General features: G+C 39.4%; 1 protein-coding gene across 3 annotated transcripts in view; it reads right to left on the reverse strand.

Annotated features, from left to right (window-relative positions):
• Positions 1-229: 229 nt before the first annotated feature.
• LOC102106848 (elongin-A-like) overlaps positions 230-25,439 on the reverse strand; it is a 32,410-nt gene continuing 7,200 nt past the window's right edge. For 2 of the 3 annotated variants that reach the window (XM_088053048.1, XM_088053049.1), the window contains exons 3-11: positions 23,736-23,848; positions 21,992-22,679; positions 20,490-20,589; positions 19,504-19,677; positions 18,829-18,926; positions 17,898-18,078; positions 17,446-17,569; positions 15,610-15,728; positions 15,250-15,468 (exon numbers count right to left, since the gene is read on the reverse strand). In XM_088053048.1, coding sequence (XP_087909174.1) covers positions 15,407-15,468; positions 15,610-15,728; positions 17,446-17,569; positions 17,898-18,078; positions 18,829-18,926; positions 19,504-19,677; positions 20,490-20,589; positions 21,992-22,679; positions 23,736-23,848 — 1,659 coding nt within the window. In that variant the 3' untranslated portion in view covers positions 15,250-15,406. Of the gene's footprint in view, positions 444-15,249; positions 15,469-15,609; positions 15,729-17,445; positions 17,570-17,897; positions 18,079-18,828; positions 18,927-19,503; positions 19,678-20,489; positions 20,590-21,991; positions 22,680-23,735; positions 23,849-25,439 lie in introns of those variants that run through there. The other variant, XR_015772169.1, reaches the window with a different exon arrangement.

A 25,439-nucleotide genomic window follows, 5' to 3' on the forward strand; every position in this document is an offset into this window, starting at 1 on the left:
TAAAGAAATAAAAGGCAGAAAGCCAAGAGAAGTAGACCTTTTTCCCTGAAATTTCAAACTGAAAAAAATCAGCAATACAGTGATTTCCACAAAAAGTGTTTTCTACATTTCATGAACAAACATGAAACCCACGTGCACTACAGACCAATTCATTGCCAATCTTTCTGCCTGCTCAGATTTTTATAAGCTGTTGGAGGCAATTGGATTGCTGATGGAGGCAAGTTGGATTGCTTGTCTGACAAGCAATGTCAAATCATAATCAGAAGACAGGAATGTTTGGCAACGAGGATGATGCCATTAGAGCTGCAAGAATGAGGAGAAATTATGAGAGCTTTAGCTCCAGGGTAAGGCTGGTAAGTAGCTTGGGCTGAGAAACATCCTCTGTGATGGTCCAGGCAGGGGAGCCTGCAGCAAAGGAAAGGTGGGTGATGATGGCTCATGAGCTGCAAGAAAAAGCAAGCCAGGTTAGGTGGGGCTCTGAGCAACCTTTCTAGTGAAAGGTGTCCCTGCCCATGGCAGGGGCATTGGAACAAGATGATCTTTGAGGTCACTTCCAATCCAAACCACTCTATGATTCTGACAGGAAGCAAAGTTAAGCTCTCTGGGCAGGTGTAGCTACAGGCACAATGTGATTACCTAACCATGGCAAAGTCTTTGTAGGATCAGACAACCAGTACTCCTGCAAGCAGAGGGATGTACTCTTGAGAATTCACAAGAACTCTGACTTTGAAAAAACAAGCTGCTGTCCAAAGCCACAGTAAAAACTGCAGTAAATTCCAGCAAAGGTAGCACTTGAAAAATGAAGAAATGTAGTGCCCTTCTCAGTGTTTAGGGATGGAAGTCCTTGCAAGGCAAGGTGTTACATGAATTACTCTTAAGTCATTAAAAAAAGCCCCCAAAAAACAAGAGAAAAGAGAGAATTGAGAATATGTGTTCTTCATCCAGTAGTAGCTCAATTACCTTCATAAGTGAACATTGCTACATGGTTGGTAACCTTGGAGTTTAGCAACACCCAATACACACAGAATATTTTTATGCAAGAATATTTTTATGCAATGCTCTGCAAACTGTCAACAACTCGTGGCTTTCCGGCTGATGAACCTTTGCAGACCTTTGAAAATGAGGACATCCAGTGGCTGAATGTTATAACTAGGATTTTCATCAAGGATTTATGTCTGGGGTAGAACCTCACCTTATGAGGTAAGTTGTGCCAAATTTCTGCCCTTCACAGAGACCTGAAGTAGGCCATGTGTGGGGCAAAGGCTTTTACAGAAATCCTCTGTGCTGGGGTGAAATGTCCTTAATTATAGGGCTTCATGGTTGTAACAAACTGAGGCAAGCTCCAATCACTCAGTAACATCTAGAATATGGTTTCACCTTTCTTTCTCTGCTTCCCTGTCATCATAGTCTTATGTTGATATTTACATTAAAAAAACAATTAAAAACAAACAAAAAAAATGCAAGCTCCCAAATCCCATCATTTTCTCTAGGTCTCTTATTTAGTTACAGAGAGTAAACACGGCTGTGAGTTTTAGAAACTCTCAGCACCTAGCCAGTCCCTTTGGAACCAATCAGTACAGCAAGTGTTGCACACCATGCTTTTTGTAATTTAGCCTCAGATATACCAATTTGAATACTTACACCTAGTTCCTATATTACAATAATATTTAAAGACCAGATGCAGTAATTAATCTAAATTCTATATACATAGTGTAGGAGAATAACTAAAATAATAACAGATCAAATTCATGCTTTCCTGCCATGAAAGCACAGTAACACATGACTCAACAATATCACGTTCTAGGACAAGAATATTGTGCCTTGTACAGAACACAGGAGAAGCAGAATGAAAATATGAAAAAAGTAAAGTAACATCTAAAGAAAATAGGCCACTGGATTTTTTGCACATTTGCAGGCTATGAATTCCCCTGGGGAATGGCCTGTATAACATGTATATCACCGGCTGCTAAAAGAAACACCTCACCCAACATTAGGCACGGAATTTAATTTGGCACTGAATGTGGCAGCTGAGAATTGTGAAACTGTGGTGATTTTCCAGGATGAGCTGGAAAGGACCAGCAAGAAGAAAAACCCCTGCCTTCCTCTAAAGCTGCTTTAAACAAATGTCACTCTGGACTGCATCTACATGCCCCAGAGTAATCCCTTCAAGATTTTTCATGTAGTGCTTTAATTCATACCTCTGAACCAGCAAAGCCAACGACTTAAAACAGAGGGAAAAGAGCATCCCAGACCTTCTCCCACCCTCACCATCCATTTCAACATGGAAATGGAGTCACTCGGTTGGAGGGAAAACACGGACTGGATTTCTCCCGGATTACGGAATGGAGTCAGTGCAGGCTCCACCTTCTGCTCCCACTGTTTTTTTCTGGTCTAGGCTGATTGTAGTTGCATTGATTAAGTCTCCCCACCTGCAGAGATGTAACCTGCTTATCAGCTCACTCCAGGACAAAATGTCATTGCAATTTAAGCCTATGTTATTATAGCTTTGTCCTCCTCTCCTGCGGCAGCCAGCACTAATGCTCATGCAGGCACATTAAAGACGGTTCATCCAAGCTGATTCAACTGGAATACTATCCAGCCATCATTAGTAGCTGAATCTGCACTCTGAACTACTCCATTCCCCAATTCCATGGGACAAGTTCCAATTCAATACACTTCTCATAAGTTGCATGTTTTTAGACTGAAGCTACACTTTCAGTCCAAGCTTAAACCACTTGACAATGAGTTACTTTAGGCTTATACCACTATGTCAGAAGTGAGCCCTTGAGATCAGCAAAAGTGAGGGTTTAGCCCTGAAACTCCCCAGCAAGACAAGACAATTCTCTCACATTTTCCCAGTGCTCTTGTAGCCGAGCACACGCCGAACCATTTCTCAGAGGGCTTCAGGTCAATTTTGACCATCCTGAACCACTCTTCAGCCTAGACCTCTCTAGTTAGAGGCTTCCACTAAAAAAAAAAAAACAAAAAAAAACTCTTCTGTTTGGCCTCCCCTTCCCCAAGCTCTCCTGTGCATTGGTCAATTGGTCACAGCTGTGGGGTAAGAGGGTAAGATAAAGCTTGTGGGAAAGCAAACTGATATGAGAAATACAAAGAAACAGACCAGTTTTTTATTTCATTGATTTTGAATGCTGAATCAACACAGCATATAGTACATGAGCATCAGATCTGATTGAAGAAAGGAGGTGGAAATGTTTGGTCAGCAGTTTGGGAGTCTATTTTTACCAATTTGGCTCATGGCTTAGTCAGAAAAACACTCAGCTTGGTGCAAAGAAGGTGCCAGGAACATAGAGCAAGAGATGAGAGAGAGGCTATATCAATGCCAATTTTGATCAGTTCACATTGTTCTATCTTAGACATTAAATGTTTCAGCTTTTTCGTTTGGGAACTATATATAGAGCTCATAAAAATGAAATGGTGAGCAAAAAGTGTGCTGGGCAGTACCAGGAATTTACTTTCTTTGAAGGAGGGATGTAGTGTTCACAGACTGACTCTTCCAGAATTATAACACATTTTTCTTCTCTGGGTTGGGGCTTACGAAGAGCAGAATGAGAATCCAACCATGGATTTCTGGACCCTGCATTAAAAAATTCCTGTATGATAGGTGGCATTTGGGGTGGCCATGCCTGCTGGCTAACAACACATAAGCTTCTGCTGTCTTTCACACATTGTAATGTGGAAGCAAAGAGCGTGAGTGAGAAATTCAAGCTATTTTTTTCCCCATTCCTATTATTGTTCTCTGAGTCTCTAGTATCTTATATATTTTCTGGACCATTAGTGACATACTCAGCTACTTATTTGATTTTACATTGTGTTAAGGAAACCACTGCACTAAGCAAAGTCAAGTCAAGGTTCCCAGTCAAACCGAATTGCTCTTTGTTCCTCCACAAAGGTTATTTTAATTATATAAACTTCACAGAGGAGCTCAAGAGGTGCACCTAAATTACAGACAGCAGGCAGGGACAGGTGAGGAAAAAGTGGCTTGGAACTCCGAGAGGTGTTGCAACCTGTGCTGAAACATAAGAGAACTGGCAAAACAACTGAATACCAGAACGTGCTTTTCTTCCTTCAACAGCACTGTGACATGTTTTTTTTACATAGAGCCTTACCAGCTCACAAGAACTCCATCCTGAAATTAGAAAGATCTTTTCAATTAGCATAGTTTTATGGCTAGATTATCCGGGCTTTATACAAAGTTTCTGCACTTCATTGAATTCATTATGAATGCAACCACAAAGCATGTACTTATTTCTCCAGAGGCTGCTTTAGATTATATGTTGACAAATTATATATTGACAGATTACACACTGTCAAGCAACTCATCCTTGCATTCCCCTTTCACCAGCCCATCAGACAGAAACCTCACTGTATGCAGGCTGAAAATGACAAAACAACCACATTATTTCCTGCTCATGTGTCTAATTTGCTTTCAAAGTGCCTGTTTTCATCTGAGAGGCACAAAGGCAAAAATATTGTCATCCTTTCTACTTCAGGGAGAAAAAAATGTCTAAGTACTGTAAGTAAAAAAACAACAGTGAATATGCATTTTGATTTTTCCAACAGTACAAAGTTTATAAAGCCATTATTGATATAAGAATCAACCTTAGATGTCTCTGGAGGTGACTAAGTACTCCCCACTTCCACTTTGTATGGTATAAAAACTGTTCTTTTCAGCTGAAAACATTCAGAAAGTTATGTAGCACCTATGGCTCATCCTCTACAGAACAAAAATATAAATAAAAAATTCCTTATTCTCCTTTAATAAAAACTGGATGCTACAACATGATTTTGTCTGTATCAGCCTGAGCCAGTGATCTGGATCTAACCCAGCTGTCTGTAAAAGAACACAGAAAATAAGACAGAATTGCTGGCTATATCCTGCTGAGGTTTGAAAACAGTGAGGCAACATACACTGTTTTGAAGAGATTCATCCATACATTCACCAGATTAGCTTAAAATTTTTAAGTCCTAATGGATACAAACTATGCTTAATATATTGAGAAATAACAGATGTATATCACAGACCTTTGGTTCTCCACTTTAACGGTAGCAGATTTTTTTATTGGACTTAATGGACTGCGATATTGCAATTCATCTGACTGTTTGAGTGCATGTTGCCATTCCAGTGTTTCTCATGTTCCAGCATAATTTTCTAGAATAAATTTCATGTGTTGCATATAATCACAGATTTAAACAGTTCAGCTTCAGAGCTATCAGCAGCTGACCAGTCATGGAAACAGCCTTTGCACAGCTACTCATCCGCTGATACCCATTCCACTCCAACACAAGCACTACAGACGCATTAAAGAGATAGGATCTTTTCCTGATGCTCAGAAAACAGATTCTGAAGGGATTATCCAAGCAATGGAAAATTAGTTTTTCTGAGTTCAATCCGCATGCCCTCCCCCGCCCATCTACTGCAGTGTTTAGAGTGAACATCTCCACTCAGATTTATTCTCCAATCAAAGTCCGAGGGACTTCAGTCAATGACTCCTATAAGCATTCCCCTAAAGTAAGCATTACCACCTTTCTGTCCTGGTAGCACTGGGTTTCTCTAACTTTTTGGAACACCCATTTTGATATAAGCTTTATCTTTATGCAAGCAAGAGATTTTTAGGTGACCTAACAACCTGCTTTATTTAGAACAGGTAAAAACAGGGTGAGTCTAAAGGGCCAGTGAAGCTCCCCATGAAGAGAAGCAGCGAGCCTTATAATCTGTACACAAATACATTATGGCATATAGTGAAACTAATGTCACTCTCTTTCAAACTTTTGCACTTAATTTTCTGTAGTGGAAAGTGGCAGGCTATTAGCAGCACACTCAAGTGAATTGCTGGCTCCTCCTGAACGAAACCTGAAGGTTTGCTGCCTGCCACAGCCACACTGCCAGTCACCGGGCTGTACCGCAGGGACTGGTGTGACAAGAGGATTTATTTCACATAGCCCATACAGAAAATCATGGGGCTCTTGCAAGGCATTTGGGGAATTCTTCCCTCTAGCAAGTCTTCCTCTTATTTAACAGGGACAAGTGACACCTGATTAAATTGCAAAAAATACAAGCACAGACATTGCTCTCTGGTCTTTGTAGACTGCTGCGCTGAGGCTACCAGAGCTAGGTGTGGTCTTGTAACATGGTTACTGCTGCTTTGGAGTATCTTGTCTTAACTAGATAAAACAGCACAATGTTCTTCCCCTGTGAAAACACAAAAAAAGACCAGCCTTTTTTAAAACCTACCAAAAGGCATGGGAGCCAGGGTTAGGTGAGCAGTGGATAGCATGTTTATCTACTCACCTCCAAATAGGCACAGCCCACTCATCATGTGAGGCTATAAGCTGAGCTGTGACAAGCAATACCTGAGAGCAAGGCAGGTTTTGGGCAAAGAGAGAGCTTCCTATCTGATTTTTTAAAGTCCCATTTTCAAGCACAGGAACTGAAATTTGACTTTATAAACCTGAATTTGAAGCACTTGCTTTCAGGAACACAAGCACCATCTCACACTTAACAACAAATCAGCAAGTCAAAGTGCAAAGAAAACAAATTTAACAGATTGAAAAGTATGAACAAACACTTGATGACAGAACACCCATCCTCATTTTTGGTATTATTTTTGGGATATATTAGCAAGGAACAGCTGCATCTCTAAAACTAGGAAGCTTTCATTTCCTGTTGGAGTGCCATGAAAAATAAAAAATGCCACTAGAAATACATTTATGGAATTATCTGTAACGAGGAACAGGGAATAGTTTTGATGCTGGAACTATGGTGGCACCCCTAAAAACAACAAAAGGAAAGTATGCACGTACAATACAAGAGAAGGCAGAGTATATGCACTAGGGCTTCGCACAGAGACATTTCTTTGTGCAGCATTGCTATATTGCATCAGGAGGAAGGGCTATGATAAAATGAGGAGGCACAAAGACAGACTGCAGGATCTGGGTGAACAGAGGAGGTTGGGGATGGGAGGGCAGGTAAGGACACAGCAGGCTTTGTATAAAAAAAGAGGTAGAACCAAAACTCACCTTACTCAATGTTACTGGGAGACCTGTCAAGGCACAGAGCTACACAAGCATTTTGGATGACAGATTGAAAAAACTTTATATTATTCTTGACCTCTCAGAGGTCTCTCTGATTTTTCAGATTTTCCATGCTTGTAGCTTGGCATTTGTCTTGAGGAAATAAACCCTCTAAGCCGCACACCAACATTCTTGGAAAGGGGCAGTTAAGGTAGAAATGACACAAACGATAATTTTCATAAATGCCCAGAGGAGTTACAGAGTCCAACTGCACCCAGCTTCAGGAGGAAACAGGGACCTGGTTCTCACAGCTTCTTTGCAACACTTGAAACCCTCTGTAACAATCCTTCCTGGGCCATGGAGTAACCACCAGGGAGGATGGACAGGAAGTAGGGACAGGAGCCATGCTCCAAGATGGGCACAGGAGCTGGGATGCACAGCACCCACCTAACTCCCTACCACCCTCAGGAGTGTGGTCTTGTGGTGATTCTGTTAGCCTTTTTCTGCCAAAATTTTTACCACATTCTGTTATCTCTTAACTACCTTAAAAAGACCGAATAACCTTTAAACTTAAGTAAGCAGAATGTATCTCAGAACATAGTAAGGAAAAGGCAGCTCTTTGCTCTCTTCCCACAGCTAAGACCCCTAAATTCCCCAGCAGCAGCATGATGACAGAGAAAGCAGGGAATAATGGATGGGCATCCAGGAAGACAGCACCAAGGAAAAATGTCTTCTCTCCAAAGGAAACAGTAGTGCCATAGGAAATGGTCATTTGTTGAGAATTGTAGCAATTTGCTCCTAGAAAAAAACCATTATACTCAAAATTATTCAACAGATTATTATAAATAAGGGATAAGAGATGAAGCTTCCTGTTGCAAGCAATGAGAAAAATACTGGTGAAAAAGAATGGCTGTCTTCTCACTGACCAGATCAAAGATATCAGTGGGTTTTAACTACCAAGAACTAAAAATATAAACAGCTGCTGCTAGTCACAGCAGCACCAAAAACATGGTCTCTTACATCCTTGGTTTTTCCCTTAAATCTTCAAAAAAATCCTTTATGTGCTGTAAGTGCCATAATTTTGAGAAAATGATACCATGTTTTCAAAGCTTAACACTGACTTATATGCAAAATATAGATCAGTCTTATTTAAACAATCTAGAAAAACACTTCATACATTATGCACGAGTTCTTCAACAAAGCTCTTGATACAGATTATAGAGAAATAAGATACACTGAGTGTTGAAAGTTTTGATAACACTGAATGATTAACTAACTTCATAGTAAATCAAACTCTAAGGTTTTCTTGAGGAAACTCTTTCCTACGCTTCTCTTCCTAGGCATGCCAAAGGGATTCAAGCTCTCAGTAACAAAGGACATGTTGCTGTACCAACAGCAGAGCAAACACAGGTACAGCTTATGACAGGTCTCCAGATCAGGAAACTCCTGGAAAAGGCATTCAATACAGACCACAGACATTTCTCTTCTTAGGGACCCAAACTTTGCTGAGAATGTTAAATTTTAACTTCTGCAGACCACTAAAACCTTTAATGATCCCAGTCAACCCTGAACATACATGGGATCTTCTGTTCCAGCTGGATCCCTATATGTCTATGGGGCCTGACAGAACTCATCCAAGAATACTTAAAGAGCTGGCTGATGTCATCACAAGATATCTCTCAATGATTTTTGAGTCGTCTTGGGAGTCTGGAATGGTCCCAGCTGACTGGAAGCTGGCAAATGTTGGCCCAGTTTTCAGGAAGTGCAAGTATGAACTTGGAAACTACAGGAAAAACAAGCCTGTCAGTGTCTCTTCTATAACTGGCAAAATTATGCAGAACACTATTCTGAAAGTTACTGAAAAACACCTAAAGGATGACACAGTCATCACTCACAGCCAGCACAGCTTCACAAGGGGAAAGTCCCACTCATCAAACCTAATTTCCTTTTACAACAAAGTAACCCACCTTGTTGATCAAGGGAAGCCATCTGATGTAATCTTGGATTTCAGCAAAGCTTTTGATACTGTCTCTAACTGGATTCTTCTGGACAAAATGTCCAGACATAGCTGAATAAACACATGTGATGGGCAAGCAACTGGCTCATGGGTCCAGCACAATGGGTGACAGTGACCAGACTGGTGACCTGTCACTAGTGGGGTCACACAGCGCTCCATCTTGGGTCCTGTGCTCTTCCACATCTTCACAGATGACTGGGATGCAGGATGGAAAGGGATACTGAGCAAGTTTGCAGATGACACTAAATCGAGGGGAGCTGTTGACTCCCTTAAGGGCAGAGAAGCCCTGCAAAGAAACACAGACAAATTAAGACAGCTGGGTAGTCACCAACCATATGAAATTTAACAAGGAAAAGTGATGGATCTTGCACCTTACCAAAGAAAGGAATTTGAAATGATGCCAGCTAATCAATCAGCTGATGATCAACATCCAGGTCACAGCAAAACCTTGTGGCACAGACACCTCCTTATTATAATGAGGTGCCCAGTATACTGATTTTGCCTTTTCAAAGCCACATAGAATATTTTTCTCCTTTATTATAGAGGGATTGCTACCTCTGGTCAGGGCCTGTGATCTTCCATCTCTCAGCTGCAGAAGCAAACTCAAGTCTAAGGCTTTCTGGAAAGCTGGAGAAGGTTTGTGACTTGAAAGCCTTTGGGACTTGAAAACATTTCATTCTCTCCATGCTCTTCTAAATACCCAAGCCCAGAACTCAGCTGTCAGCACTGCTCAAGCATGATACTAATGCTCTGAAAAGTCACACTTTAATACACCATTTTAGTGTTTATCTAAAATTTGAGACAGACTAATTATCTGACTTTCAGACTGAAAGGTCTGAAAGTACTAAAAAGCACATCAACACAGGTAACTGTGAGAAAACGTGTTTTGCAGAGAGCTGACTATGGCACATCTGTGGGAGAGAAAAGCTGAGAACCCTGAGCATTGTGAAGAGCTGTAAGTAGCAAAAGTGCCTTGTCTGGTGAAAGAAACTTATGTAATACACAGAACTAGATAGCATAAGGAAGCGTGTTTCAATGTTTTCCCCTCAGAGAAGTCAGCAACTTGAAAAGAGGGAATACTGCTTCCCAATCTGGTCTCAGCAACTTTTTCCCCTCTTGCAGGTTAGATTAATTCCTTCTTCCAGTAGGAAGGCCAGGCGTAGTTTGCTCCTCTTTATTTCTGCCTCAGCAGCTAATTTTCCTGCTTCTGAAGCAGCATCTCTTTCTGCAGCCTCAGCAATTCCACAAACACAAAGAGATAGGGCCTAGAGATGTCATAAAAAGCTTTGTTCTACTGCTTGGATACCTATTTACAGTTCTGTAGGAGGACAGCTACAGAAGATTTCCCAGAGTTGTGCAGCCCTGTCCCTCAGCAAGTGCCATTTTTAGGTCTGTCACCAGGGATAAAAAGAGGCAACATCTCTGTAAACAGAGTTCACATAACATACACTGCTGAAGGCTTCCTCCAGCACTTCCCACAGCAAGCACACCATTTAGGGCTTAAGCTACAAAGATTACATTCATGATTTTGTACTTTCACATTTAAAGCAGGAATTTTAACATTCTACAATTTGAGGGGGAAAAAAAACCTGCAACCTCCCACACTATTTTGACCTGAATTAGTTTTATCTTCAGAAATTAAGAGAAACCCTTGGATTCTGAAACTAGATTTCTATGCCTTTAAATAGTTGGTTATTTTCTGAGTTTTTGACGCTTCATTTCTGAAAAACTATGACAGTTTCATCATGTATTTTCTTCTACAAAATCTAGCACTTCCAAACTCCATTTCTAGTATAATTTTTGTCTAGGGCATGGTGGTGAGGAAGTTGGGTAGGGTTAAATGCACAGGACTGCTAGACCTCAGATTCCAGGATGTTTCATCTCCAGGCCATCAGAGAGTTGGACTTGCTATGTCCATCTGTGGAAACAACCTCCTCAAATCTTCTGGGATTAGTACATTCCTTTACACATTTGGGAATACTTGTTTTTCATCTGCTTTTTTGTTATTTTAGAGCCAAATGTTCTACAAATTATATTTATATTTTGAAAACCCTGTAATTCTGTCTCTATAATGTGTGTAGTCACAGAGCCCCTTTTTTGCTAACCATTAGGACTGAAGTTTTAAAAACAACCCAAGACATGTAATCAAAGAAATTCTGAAAAAAAAATTCTGTACCACAAAATAAAACATAATTCAGCTCTGTAAAAACATTTAGAGAGGGAGAAGACGTGACAGCTGTGTAAGGATGCAACTCACATGTGCAAAACAAAATTGAATAAAGCACATTAAAAAATGTTTACTAGAATTCGTAAGACAGGAGGCAAATACATTGCACATCACTTCCATTAAGCAGGAAGAACAACCTGTTCCCATTCTCATGTCATGCAGCACAACTGCAAAGTGATTCCATCACTTTCCTGAAAGGGTTCACTGCTAAACAATGGTACCCAAAACAGAGACCATTGAAATCCCAAGGCAAATGAGATCACACCAAGAAATGCTGAACACTGGGTCAAATATAATTGATCAGAAGAACCCAACACAACTCTTTTTCCATTCCAACTGATTCAGCAGATCGGAAAGGAAATGGTTTGGGGGCTGGAGGGAAGAATTACTCATATGGAAATAAGTGAGAAAAAAAAAATCACTATATATTTGTCCTCCAAATAAACAAACCCAAGATAATTTCTGCCACTGTGGTGACCCAGGAGAGACTTGTTCCTCCACTGGCAGGAACTAGTTACAACTGCAGGAAAAGAATCTTGATAAATTTCACCTCTGGTCAATGCTGGAGGTGGCTGAAAGGGGAGACAGTAAGCTAACCAAAGCCTTCAATCACCTACTCAAAAACTTCTCCTGTCTTTACAGGAAGGGCAGGGAAAGGATATAAAAAACAAAAGAACAAGACAACTCTCACTGAGTGATTTGGGTTTGTGTTGAGTGGTGTTTTGGTTGGTTGGTTTTTTTTCCCCAAAAGCAGTATAAAGAGGATGGTCTTATCCATCAGTGCATCAACATTTTTCACCACACTAAACCCTGGCACAGACATTTTACCAAGCTTTCAGATGGCAAGTCTGAGATCTGCACTGTGTGAAAGGATTTCTTTTCCCTTTGCTGAGGTTCTCCTATGACTACCAGAAATCCTCAGACATCCCCAGATACCACACAGTCAATGGCATCATGCTCAGAGCTGTAACAATCTCCCTGCTCGCAGCTGTGCCTTGCTTTAGCAGCAGCTCAGATACTGATCCCTGAACAGCAACAACTGACAACAGCATGCATGGGGCACTACACTGATATCTACAAATTCTTCCAGAAGGATCATGCCAAACCCTACACCCTGTTCTGGCCCTGGCCCAGGACTCAAGCTAACATATAAACAGCTACAAGGTCCCCAAGAAGAGCTTAGCTTCTGGAATTCACATGCCTTCTGAGCAGGGTCTCATAAGATCAAACACTTCACCTCAAAACTGTTTTCCTTCTCCTACCACAGGGACTTTTTAGATGGCAACATCACACATCCTCTTTTTTTAAGTGGTATAGCAGTCAGGCCAATCTTTCTTCTTGGGTCCAACCACTAACAGGATGGAAAACTTTCCTAAATGCTATGAAACACTGTCGGGAAGGGGAAAGTGGTTTCTATGCTTGAAAGAAAAAAGCTCAAGAAAAAAAAAGAAATATTACACATTTGTGGTCTTTTCCACAACAGCAGGACATTCCTTTTGTGTCCATATTTTTCTCCCATTACTTATTCAATGTTCTAGAAATTAATATGGAAGTTGCTTATCACCTAGAGGGCAAAGCATTATGCTGCTGGGATAAAAGGCTCCAGAGATACTGCAGGAGGACTAGGAGCTGCAGTGTGTTTTTAGGGAAGAGAATGCCATCATGTACTTGTAACATTCAGTCTTTCTGTGAAAATAGTCCCTTATCCAAGAAGGATCAGAGGTCTCCTCTGATAACATGTGACAGCCAGCCTGGGGAATATGCAACAAAACCAACCAAGCATCTTTCACCCATCCACCAGAAGGAAAGTCGTCTGCCTCAAGCCAATATACTGCAATACATGTGTACTGTTAGGTATGTCAGATGCTGGGAACACATATCTAGTAATAACTCCTCTATACTGGAGTAACTGTATATAGGGATGGAAGGCAGGAGACTGTAGAAGCATCTACATTAGCGTTCTAGTTTAGATTAAAAGGGTATGCTTTTGAAATTGGCTTTGAATTTACTTCCATGATTGTATTGTATCATCAAGCAATGTCAAACCACAAAAACCAGATCCCTCACAAAGATGCATTCCCAGACCACCCCAACATACTGCAGCCTCAGGGATGCATTAGTTCATAGGAACAGACCACAGCACAAGCAGAAGAAAAACCCTAGCCTAAAGTGTGTGTAGCACCAACTACTTTACAGTAAAGAGATTTGTTTGTCTACAGTATTTTCTAAATTAGAAATTGTAAGGATGACAATCTGATACCATGGACACCCTCTGCAAATCTCTTACCAGAGCTGTATCTAGAGCCTTTGATGTGAGAGAAAGAGAGAAGAGGAAATGAAAGCCACCTAATCTTGAAGTCAAATTTGCTCTCCACATAACTCTGCTACCATTGACAAGGACAGGAAAAGTTTTTGCCAATCAACAATGTAGGTTTAGTACTTAAAACAGCTATTCATCCTTCAGACTCCAAAGCGGATATTCCCATCATCTATATCTGTTCGGGATGGCTACAGCTGTGCTCTCAAATGCCAGAGCCAAACCAATGACTGTCTTTTCTTACACAAAAGGATACCACACTTGATAGAAACCTTCAGCTAAATTGAGCTTCTGACACCAACTGATTAGCAACAAAGAGTGGTACATTGGTCATTCAGCCAGATTTAAGTCTTGTAAAGAATGCTTCTGGGATGAACTGTTCAGGTATGTATGAAAGATGCTGTATAACCTCTCCAACTTTTTAATGTTTGTTTTGGTTCCAGAAACAGTGAAAGCTTCCCTCAGCATTTCCAGTTCAACATGCATGTTTTCAACTTCCACTCCTTTTAGTGCAGCTACAATGCATGGAGAAAAAACAACACAGCAGCACACCTGCAGATTCCAAATCCCTGTATAAACATGGCATTTGCACAAGCTGTTATGTATAGGTGACTGTTAATGGCTTGAAAAGCCATTTTTAGTAGCAGTATTTTTGTAATCTACCTGTAATACCTAACATATAGGATGGTGAGGAAATTCACTTATAAGGTGTTTTGAGTAAGAGATATTAACTCAATGGTTTCATGACAACCTTACCCTGTGCTTCATGAGGAATTCTAAGATGCCAAATCCTACGGAAGTACAAAGGAAGTAATAAGACCTACTTACAACTGCTGAGTGCAATAGATAGAGTTCCTCCATTTCTAAGCCATGCCTTCAAGGAAAAGTCCAGGCTTACAATTCATGCAAATAAACTGGTTTAGAAGAAACTACAATGACATATCTCATTTCTAAAATCAAACCCATTCACAGACCAACCCCAAATTGCAGCAGTCCCTAACTCTTGAAAGGACAGCTATCCAAGGCCAAATAGCTTCTTCACTTTAAGAAAACTGTCTGTGAGGTTGTGAACTAGGCCTCATCATGACAGACAGAGTAGCCGATCAGAGTATAGTCCACATTTTCTTTCATCTACACACTTACATACAATCATAGAATCACAGAATTGTTTGGGTTGGAAAAGACCTCAAAGATCATCAGTGTCTAATTGTTAATCCAGCACTCTGATCCTCAAATGCCACATCTACACATCTTTTAAATATCTCTAGGGATGACAACACAGCCACTTCCCTGGGCAGCATGTTCCAATGATGACAACCCTTCCAGTGAAGAAATTTTTCCTAATATCCAATCTAAACCTTCACTGGTGCTACTTGAGGCCATTTTCTCTTATCCTGTAACTTGGGAGGAGAGATCAACCCCCAGCCATGTACAACCTTCTTTCAGGTACCTGTAGAGAACAATAAGGTCTTCCCCTCAGCCTCCTTTTCTCCATACTAAACCACTCAGCCATTCCTAACAAAACTTGTGTGCCAGACCCTTCACCAGCTTAAACTGATAAATACATCACCTACAGAGATTCATATAAACTGATTTGTCATTAGTGTGTACTGACCTTATTTCAATTCAAGTAAGAAACCAGCAATATGAAAGGACTTGCAGGTTTCAGTATTTATTGCTAATTATTCACCCATGCAATTTTTCAGAAGTATTTAACTAAAGCAAATTGAACAGTGCTTACATGAACGTTACTTCCATTAACTGTAGCATAATATACACAAAGTCACATCAAATAAGCTTCAAATACACAGCCTCATTTGATCATTGTCCAACTCCTCAGCGCTTTCAAAGTTTTCTTCATGATTGGTGCTATTTCTTCAATAAAAACAAAACAAAGAGACCAGTTAGGATTACAGCTATGAGCAACTTAAAATGGTGTTAGTATAATATTAAGTGTATATTAGTAGACAGAATGTTAAAACAATTAAATTGATCATCTTAGGAAATGCCACTTACTTTTGGTAGGCTTCTTTCCATTTTGAATCACGACACCTGAGCTAGAACTTCTACTGTTGCCAGCAGGTAACAGATTTGATAATGTGTTATTTCTGTCTCTCATTTCCAGAATTGCTGTTCTTTTAAAACAAGTAAGTAAGCAAAAAGTTAGTATTTAATATTAAGCTTCAAGCAAATATAATTTCCTCTGGCTCATTTTGAAAAAAAGAGAAAACAAACCAAAAACAACAGCCTGATTAGATATATTTAAGAAACTTTATGCATTTCAAAATCATAAGATAATTCAGGTCAGAAGGGATCACAGATGAGGATCTTTTCCATTTTAATTCTTGAACAAATATTACATTTAGAAGATTTCATGCCTCTTATTAGTTTTTAAAATTAAATGATCAGTTTGTGACAAACCAAAATTGCCAGCAATACCACTGTGATTTATATAGCCCTGTGCTCTGTTTCACACCTTGTGTTTATTTTCCTCTTTAAACACAGCTGAACTGCTAACTAGCTCATTGACAGAAAATGAGGGCAAATATTTAAAACCAAAACCTCTGTAACTGACTAGCAAAAGGCACAATAACTAACTAAACATCATGTTGTAATCCTCAATCAACAAGACAAGGACTGAGGCAGATACATATATAAAGCTGATGCCCCCTGCTAAAGACCATTAACCCAACATAGCATTAAAGTATCAGCACATCACCAAATGTAACCAACCCTGTACTCCTCAGAGTCAGCCACTGAGGATTCTGCCAGCACTCCGTACCACTGCAGGCTGAGTGAGATTAGCAGCCTTCTGAGGATCTGCATATCTGCATGCAAATCCTTAGCAGGATTTTTAGCTCCTGCAAGATCAGCTTCTCAAGTGAGAATTTCAGCCATACAAATTCTGCAGCTTCAAAAACCAATAGGTCAAAGCAGTGAAGTTTAACTCATTGTGCCTAAACAAACCCTTTGGTTCTCAAGAAGGCAAACTAACGAACCTCCTACAGCTTCTTTCATGTCTGACAAAAAAAAAATCATGCAGGCTTCGTCTTCATCATTCAGCCACTGGTCCAGAGACTACTGGAGCACAAAGGACATATATACTTGCATGCTACTGTACTTGAAGCACCTAAACTGGAAAGGCAGGTCTGTCACAATACAGAATCAACCTCCCACAGAGCAGCTGAAAGCAAAAGTGCAACTCAAAGCGCCTTAAGCTACTCCCTTGGTGGGGGACTATATTTCCTTGGAAATAGCAACAGTATGGAAAGAACCTTAAAAACCTTACCAGCTAAAGGCACAGTTATGAAAATTTATCTGGTTTAAAAGCCAAGTTTAGGAAAATTCTTACATCCAGACTGTCCTTCCTAACCCATACTTACAACCACCTTGATCAGCAAGGCTGTTTGACTAAGCTTCTGAAATTCACAGGGGAAAAGAAAGTATTAAAAGTTCCTGAGGCTCATTGTGGTTAGCTGTATCACACCAGGCAGCTGACTGGGATTTTATCAAAGCAGGAGAACACGTGAGGCTACTAGGCAGGTTTATAGACCCAAAACACCAACAATGGAATTGCCCTAGGTTGCCAAGCAGATTTAGTGCAATTTGGAAAAAAGAAACAGCGTCCACTTATCCAGATGGGAAGTTGAATTCACCAGCACTTTTCAGAAATGGGCAATGACAATACACACATGGTAGAGAAGTACACAAGACTTAAAATGCAAGTTTGTTTCTAGCTACTAGCCACTTAGAAAAGTAGAGTTATTTAGAACTTCAAAATTATTTTTCAAGTACGATTTTGAACTGACAAAGACAGAAACTCAAATAAAAAGCATAGTACATAGCACTTACTTGCACTTTTCTGTGGGATGAAGCCGGATGACAGATCCTGCTGGCCCATGGATTTCTTGCTGTCGGCAAATGTTCCTAGCTGGTTTTGCTGCACCACTCACATAAGCCAATTTTACTTGCCTGCCTAATATAGAAGCAGGGAGCAGAGGATACATGACTTTTCATGTCCTTTATGTCCAAAACTCTTTTCATTGCTGCTTAGAATCCTTAGTCCAACCAGTAAGGTATGACTTGTCTAATGCATAATATTTGCAGGATACACCAACATATTGTATTTGTGTTTACTTTTAAAGAAAATTTTAATTTAAGAGTAACGGTGTTTGTTCTTGATGATTTCTCTTAGAAGTACATCATTAGCATTCACTGCAAATAAATCACTAAACCAAACATATTGTCAAGAACAGCAGAAGAGACTGGGTTTTATAAGTGGAAGAGCTAACCAGAGATTTTACCTTTTGGTTTCTCAGACTGAGCTGAAAGAATATTTTTTGTAAGGATCTTCAGTTTTTCTTCTCTCTGATTAAACAGACTCCAGTACATTTCACGCCAAGACTCATATTCCAGAAGGCTCTCATTTTTGAAGTCTCTTTGGCAGTGTTTCTTCCACAAGTGGTCAGTCTCTTTTATAAACATCTAATTCGAACACAAGATATCTTAACTCAGAGATTTAAAAATAACATTCTCAAGAGTACCTGTTCTCTGAGCCAACAGGCACAACCCAAACCTTTGGTGGAAGAAGGTACAGAACAAATCCCACCACAAGTGCTGACACAGGTACCTGCACAAAGGCTATACCATGCAGAGACACTGACTACAGCCTGGAAATCCCACAGCTTCAAGCAGCACAGCTGGAGTCAGTGAGCCATGCCTACAGGCTAGACTTGTGTTTGCAGCACAGGCTCAGGCCCCTTGGGCTCTCAACTTGAAGCACACAGAAGAAAGGCTAACTTGCCCTATGAAGGACTGCACACTCAGAACATCAATGTCCAAGTACGTCATGGAGTTCACGTCCTGACAGCGTAGGTAAGAAATCTATCACACACATGAAATCTCACCCCAGCTACTTCCTGATCAATAAGCTTTGCAGGCTTACTAGTTTGTAACTTGAAAACAGTTGGTTCTGACTTTCCCAGGTATTTCAGTGGTAAATACTATGGTCATCTTTTTGTCTTTCTTATTTTTAGAAACAGAAATACTCTTCTTTACACCCTGTCTTTCACTTAGTCATCAGTAGTAATTCTCCTGAATGTTTTAAGCTTGAGAAAGGGAGACTTGATGATGATAGCTGAATTCAAAGAAATTAGTATGCAAGAGACAGAAAACCAGTGCAGCTCATGAAGTTGTGGAACTGTGGTTCCCCAAATTTAACAAGGCAGAATTTACCAGATTACATTTCTCTATTCGAAACAACTGCTCTGGTGTACAACGTGTCAGTACAGGCTCAAGAATTTCAAAGGGCACATCTCCTGCTTCTTGTAGCACTACAAAAGAGGACAGTACTTTCAGTATTGCACTTATTTTGCTCCATAGATATCACCACTCAGTTTAAAAATAAAAACACAAGTTAATTTTAACTTTTAACTTAGCACTAACACAATATTCTATGTCAGGCTATGAAAATATTTATAAATCAGCAGCTCCATACTGACTAGCAGTTATACTTGAGGATGGATAAAGCATCTTTGATTAGCCATTCTCCCATCTTTACTAATACTCATTACTTCCTCCTCTGCCTATGCAAGGAAGAAAAGAATGTCTTGATCACAACAAACATGGGGAGGGGGAACGAGGGGCAGAATTTTTAGGACAGAATTTATACATTTAGAATTTTTAGGACATTATTTTAAGAAAACTTGGACCCTTAAAAATTTTTAGCTTTCAAAACAAAGCTACATTTTAGCACAGTCATCAATCTATTTCTGCAAGGGCCTTTCAACCTGCTCCGAGTCAACATTTGTAGGGAGAGACAATATATTTTAGTAGGCCAGTGGCTGGCATGGAGAAAAAAATCTCATACCCTTAGAGTGACAAGTGCTATACATCCCCTGACGTACTCACACTCAATATTGTTGTGAAGCATGCGGACACACTGCTCATGCAGCGTAAGCATCTTCGAAAGGCAGACTGCCTTAGAGCCAGAGTAAACCTGCATTTTAGAGTTCAGTCTCTGTCCTGTGAATTGAACTATCTCACTGACTTGCTGGGGTGCCTCTACAACAGGTGCTGCGGATGCTGCAAGCAAAACATTGGGCAGGTTTCACAATGCTTTAAACATTCAGCTCTGAGATAAACATATATTACTTTTACTTACATATACAAAATATTTTCTTAATACAAAGTTACTGTATTATAGCATGGGGCCCTTTCATATATTGTAAATTGCAAAAGTCCATTCACCATCATCTAACTCCAAGATGTACACTGCAAATGAGCTGCACCAACTCAAACCACTCTTGCATTATTTATCTCCAGTCTACATAAGCTGTATTCGCATCTCAATTGCTCTGTTACCCATCTACAAAACCTTACTAATCCTCCAAGTTATCTTAAATAAGCCAAAAGCTACAATATCATCAATGTTTCAAGAGCCCAATGGTAGGAAACCACTGAAACAACAGAAGAGTTGCTAGGGGAACTACTGGTACTTTATGTTAGCTACCTATAATGATGCTAGTGGTTCCTATGCCAAAGCTAGACCTAGTGTCTCATTTCTTTTACCTAAGAATTTCTGCTAAGGCTCTGCCTGCCCTAAGGTATAGACATGAGTAAAGACAAATGGAGCCTGTAGAACTGCCACTTGACTTATGCCTTCCCTAAGTATGTGGTAACCTTCCTCAGAAGGCCTTAGTTAGAACTTAGAACTCAGAAGTTCCTCAGAACTCCTTCAGCTTCAACATGATTTCTTCAGCTGAGAAAGCGAGGCCCTTCTTTGCCATGGACTGATGAGCTAATACAGCTTATTGGAAAACAGGATAAAAACATTTATATACAGAGCTGTAAAAACCTGCACTATTTCACAGTTATCAGCCTTGTATATTACTTACCTGTAAAGTCTGCAGCACACAGGAGAGATGATTCTGAGATGCCTGGCAGAATTTTAGGTAGTGGAGTATTAAGAAGCTCTTGGAGGGATGCCACTTTGGCCTGTGCACAGTCAAGGAAAGATTGCTTCGATATTATAAATTTGGGGTAAACCAGGCTTAAAATAAGCTACAATAAACCCTCAAACATTTATGCAAATCCACAAATTAACCAGGATAACTAGAATTCTTGCTTTTCTACACTAAAATTTACTCACAGGATTACTTTTCAGTATATCCTTTCATATTCCACTTACCAAGGCTATACCACAAAAGGAACTTAGTGGAACATCTGCAATTAGCACATAGATTAAGTAACACAGTAGACATGTAGAGCTAATGGGCTTTCAGATAAATCATTATTGAGGCATTCAGTGAATGAGGCAAAACTGCAAAATGACTAAAGTATAATTCTAAAAAACAACAGCTTTATGCCAGGTCCTATCAAGTCTCCTAGATCACACTAAGCCATTTAGCTTAAAACATTCACAGCTAAACCCCTAAAAAAGGATTTAAAAATGCAGCAGCCTGTTAAGTATGGGTCCCTACAAATGGATCAGGTGCAACATCTAAATTGTGTCTCAGGTGTCCTCCAATTGCAAGTCAGGCACTTACAGCCCAGAACTTGCATTCCCTGCATTTCATTTAAGTATCTATAGTAACTTTTTACAAATGCTTGAATATCTGGGTTTTTTCTTCAAAAAGTTTATGTTACAGTATCATACATAAGCCTCTACATTAATATTTCCCCATCTAGGACAGAAGATACCACATTCAGATTGCAGTTCTTCCATAAGAAAAAAAGCCTAAAGCTTTCACAGTGAAGATATAAATCTGAAGATAACTCTAATTTTTAGTGCACAAAAGGTCTTCATTTAAAGGTCTAATTAATACATATTTTTGCATACACATTTTCTTAGAGGAGCTACTTAAGATTTTTGCATTTCAAGGGACTAGAACAGCTCAGATTAAGAATACGTATAATCTAGTTTTATATGGAATGCTGTGGTTTACTTTAATGCATTTAAAGAATGCTCAGTTCCACTGCAAACCTTAACATTCTCTATTACAGAACCACAGTATCTGACAAAAGGATATTGTGTTCTATACACAAAGAGCTGCAGCAGCCACAAATCAGGATGCTCAAGAAAGAAAAAAAGTGGACATCTTTCCAAAGGTAACTGTCTTTGCATTTTGCAAGTTCAACTCAGATAAGCTGGTAAGGGTCAAACACTATTGTAATATTTGAAATAATGCAAAAAATACAAATAATTAAGTTGCAAACTGTATCCCTTTTTTTCTCCACCGTTATTGTAATTATTGGCAATTGCAATGCAGGCAATACATCAGAGTCATACAATTTGTTCCTTAAAATAAATACAGACAAATTTCACTGAAATTAAAAGTCCAAAGCACTTGTTTGACTGCAGTTTATCTGTTGTTATCTCAACCCTGTAGTAGTTTACCTTTTTACAGGGAGTTTCTGATTGATCACTCCCACATTTTTTTACATATTCAACTCCTTCTTTTGCCTGAGAAAGTTTTGAAGTCTTTTGTGGTAATGAGCTGTACTTCTGTTCAGTGCACTTTTTTGGCTGCGCACCTGTAGAACAAGCCTTTCTCTTTCTTTTGTTGGTAACCTCATCATAAGTAAGATAAGATTCAAAAGACATAGTAGGGGGTTCAAATTCCTCCTCACTAGATGATCTGGCTTGGTCTTTCATGACAAGATTTTGTTTTGGTTTCTTTTTACGTTTAGGATTTCTTCGTTTGGAAGCATCCTTACTAGGCTTTTCCTTCAGGGGTAATAAGCCTTCATTGGCTGCAGAGGAATGCTGCTTTTCTGAAATTTTCTTGCTCTCTTTGAACTCACTTTCTTTAGCCTGAGAATTGGTACCCTGGGAAGCATGCTTAGAACCACTGCTGCTACATTCTTTATTATCACATTCTTTTGGAGACTCAGAATTTGTACTTCGATGGGTCTTTTCACTACACATACGCTTCTTATTCAATTTTGTAGAAATGGGAGCACTACTGGAACTTCTAAAGGCCAGTACAGATGTTTCAGGATTCTCTGAAGACTTAATCTCCTTGGAAACAGAAGATTTCATCTCACATTTTTCATTTTCATTCTTTTTTCTTCCCCTGTGATCACTGAAACAATAAAAAAATTACATCCCATTCTGCAGCTGATGCTAAATTCTTAAGCAGTCTGTTTTTCCAATATTAGTAAAACTAAAAGCATAAAATCACACCACGTGTCACAGTTTCACAAAACCCAGAACTGAATTGTGCGCTGTGTTCTAATTCTTCTATTAGCAGTACAGAATCATAGAGCTTTTTGGTCCAGCATTGCTAAATACTGAAACAAGAACTGATAGCAAAAAAAATGGGGAGTAGGGATAAAATCCTGAGCAGGAAAACAAACCTGGCAGTACTATCTGCCTATAACATGCTGGATACCACTTTTCACAAAGCTTCCCTGTATACTTTATAGCAAAGACATGGTGCTTGAAATAACTAGGAGACAGAAAAATTTATTACATGCTCTGTAGGTGATACAGATTAACAGGTCAGCCTTTATGATTTGCTTATCACAGGTTCTGGTATTTTACTTTGCTGTTGTTTGAACAACTTCAGATTTAAAATGCACTATTTAGTCAAACTATTCCCTTGGCGTTCTTAGCTCAACTGTCTGGAACTGTTGGAACTCTGCAAAACATCTAAAGCAGAGGGGGCCTGGCCATGGCAGTGGTGGCTGCTTCAGTCTCAAAAGAAACTGCATCTCTTCACTGTGCCTCCTCCAATGTTGGAAGGCCCTCTCAGTCCACAAGAACATTACAAGAAAAACCTCTATACAACCACATCACTGGAGAGCTGCCTCATTTACCTCTGGGAAGAAAGAGCAAGTTTCCCAGTTTCCTGAAGTGCAGAGCAGTGCCCATCATGGTTTAGTACTGTTTGCACCAGCTGGGACCTAACAATTTGTGCCAGTCACAAAAAGCAGCTGAAGTCAGAGTGCCAACTGGGCTAGTTGACCAATAATGGTTTGATTGTTTTCCTCATATTTTACAACTGCATTCTCATTTCTTGCATTAAATTCACATTCCAAGCCAATGTACATTTGTCAATCCAAGCACCTTCCTAAGTTTCCAATCAGTATTTTAAAATTACACTACAGTATAATTAAGGAAAAAAGTTCACACCTACCTTTTACTTTCTGGAGAAATAAGCTTTTTCCATTTTTTTAACAGACTTTTAGCTACATTCCCAGCAGTGGCATGTTCCTTAAAACTGTTAACTGTTTTGTCTATGCCAGTTTCCTGTTGAAGATAGTGCAAGAAAGGTGGGCAGAATAAATCACAACTCTCATCCCAAATAAAACCTCCTCTAAAACTGCTACAAACAGTATTAGCCTAGTATTCAGGGCAGTCCTATGACAGCCAAAGAATAAATGCTCTCTTTATACTGCAAACAGAATTGAAGGAATGATGGGGAACAAAATGCAGGCTTAATTAAGCAAACTAAGATAAGTCATTTTCCTCCATTAAATGTACATATTTCAGGAATTTCACTTCACTCAAATGCTTAAACCCACAAAATGCATAAATTCAAATTTCCTTTAGGCTTATGAAGTACATTTGAGCATATATGGTGGGCATGGTAATATAAAATACATCTCAACCAGTAGTAGGTCAGAGCAGCCAATATCATTGTGTCTTCAAGTCTCACTCTAGTGAGTTTTGTTTAAGCAAAAATATCTTGCAGCCTTTGAGTGTTGGTAGAATCACAGGTGATTTTCATCCCGTATTATCAGTAAGCATCTCTCATTCACAAACCCTCACTTTTAAGATGCACACAAAATATGGAATTCAGGAGGTTCACTGCAACCCGTGAATGTTCTTACTAACTAGTCAAATTATACTCCTGTGAAGTCTGAGCTATACACATTACTCCCACATAATCAGCTCAGCCTGTAGAAAGGGCTTCCTTAAATTCACTTCAAGTACATTTAGTTTATATATAATTTGAGCAACCTGATTTGGTAAGTCAGTTATTGCAAACAGATGGAAGAAATCTGGTGGGACTACTTCATAAAGCTATTTATGTTCTTCAAATGCATCAGAAATATGTGGAGCCCTTCGCTGCAAGACATCACTTTCCTCTATTTGACTCGAAGGCTTCCATCAGTCTGTCCCACTGTAAAGCATGCAAACTTTCTGGGAACATGAATCATCTGCAGAAACCCTTTGTCATTTTAAACAACTAATTGCAATATGAGATTATGTATTTTTATTGGAAAGAAAAATAAATATTACTTCATTTCAGTAGAAGTCTGCCTGTGTCTAGGCAGGCAAATGCCTTCACCTGAATAGGTCATCTAAATATCTTGCCAACTATATTTTTCCTCTTACTCTTCAAAGAATTCTCTCACAAAACCCACATTCCTCTTTTCAAAACACATTGTTTATAATAGCTAGAAGCTTCACAGACCAGTGCGCGAACATCTAATATAGAATTTGATAGGATGCAGCTTGGATAAGGATAAAAGAATCATTATATGGGATTCCTGCTCTTTAAATGCAAGAAACTAACTTTGAACTGCTAATGAAAGATGGAATTAGACAACTGACCTAAAGAATGGTTCATCCATATTTGCTTTAAGCATCAATCAAAGGCATTTTTACAGTGAAAAGAAGCCAACCTTACTAGGAAAGTGTCCTCTATATGCTCAGCTCCCTGCTCATTGTTGACATAATCACCCTATCACTGTTGACATAATACTGCATTTATCAGACTGGATGACCAGCTTTTGGAAAATTAATCTAACCAAACAGGATATAAACTCCAGATTATAAAATGTAACATGTTCACCACTTCTAGAAACACACACATGTTGCATTTAATAATGTT

The sequence above is a fragment of the Pseudopodoces humilis genome, chromosome 3 (genome assembly GCF_049639895.1).
Source record: "Pseudopodoces humilis isolate 2021_Gansu_Grassland_sample_001 chromosome 3, ASM4963989v1, whole genome shotgun sequence".
In the NCBI taxonomy this organism is placed as follows: Eukaryota; Metazoa; Chordata; class Aves; order Passeriformes; family Paridae; genus Pseudopodoces; species Pseudopodoces humilis.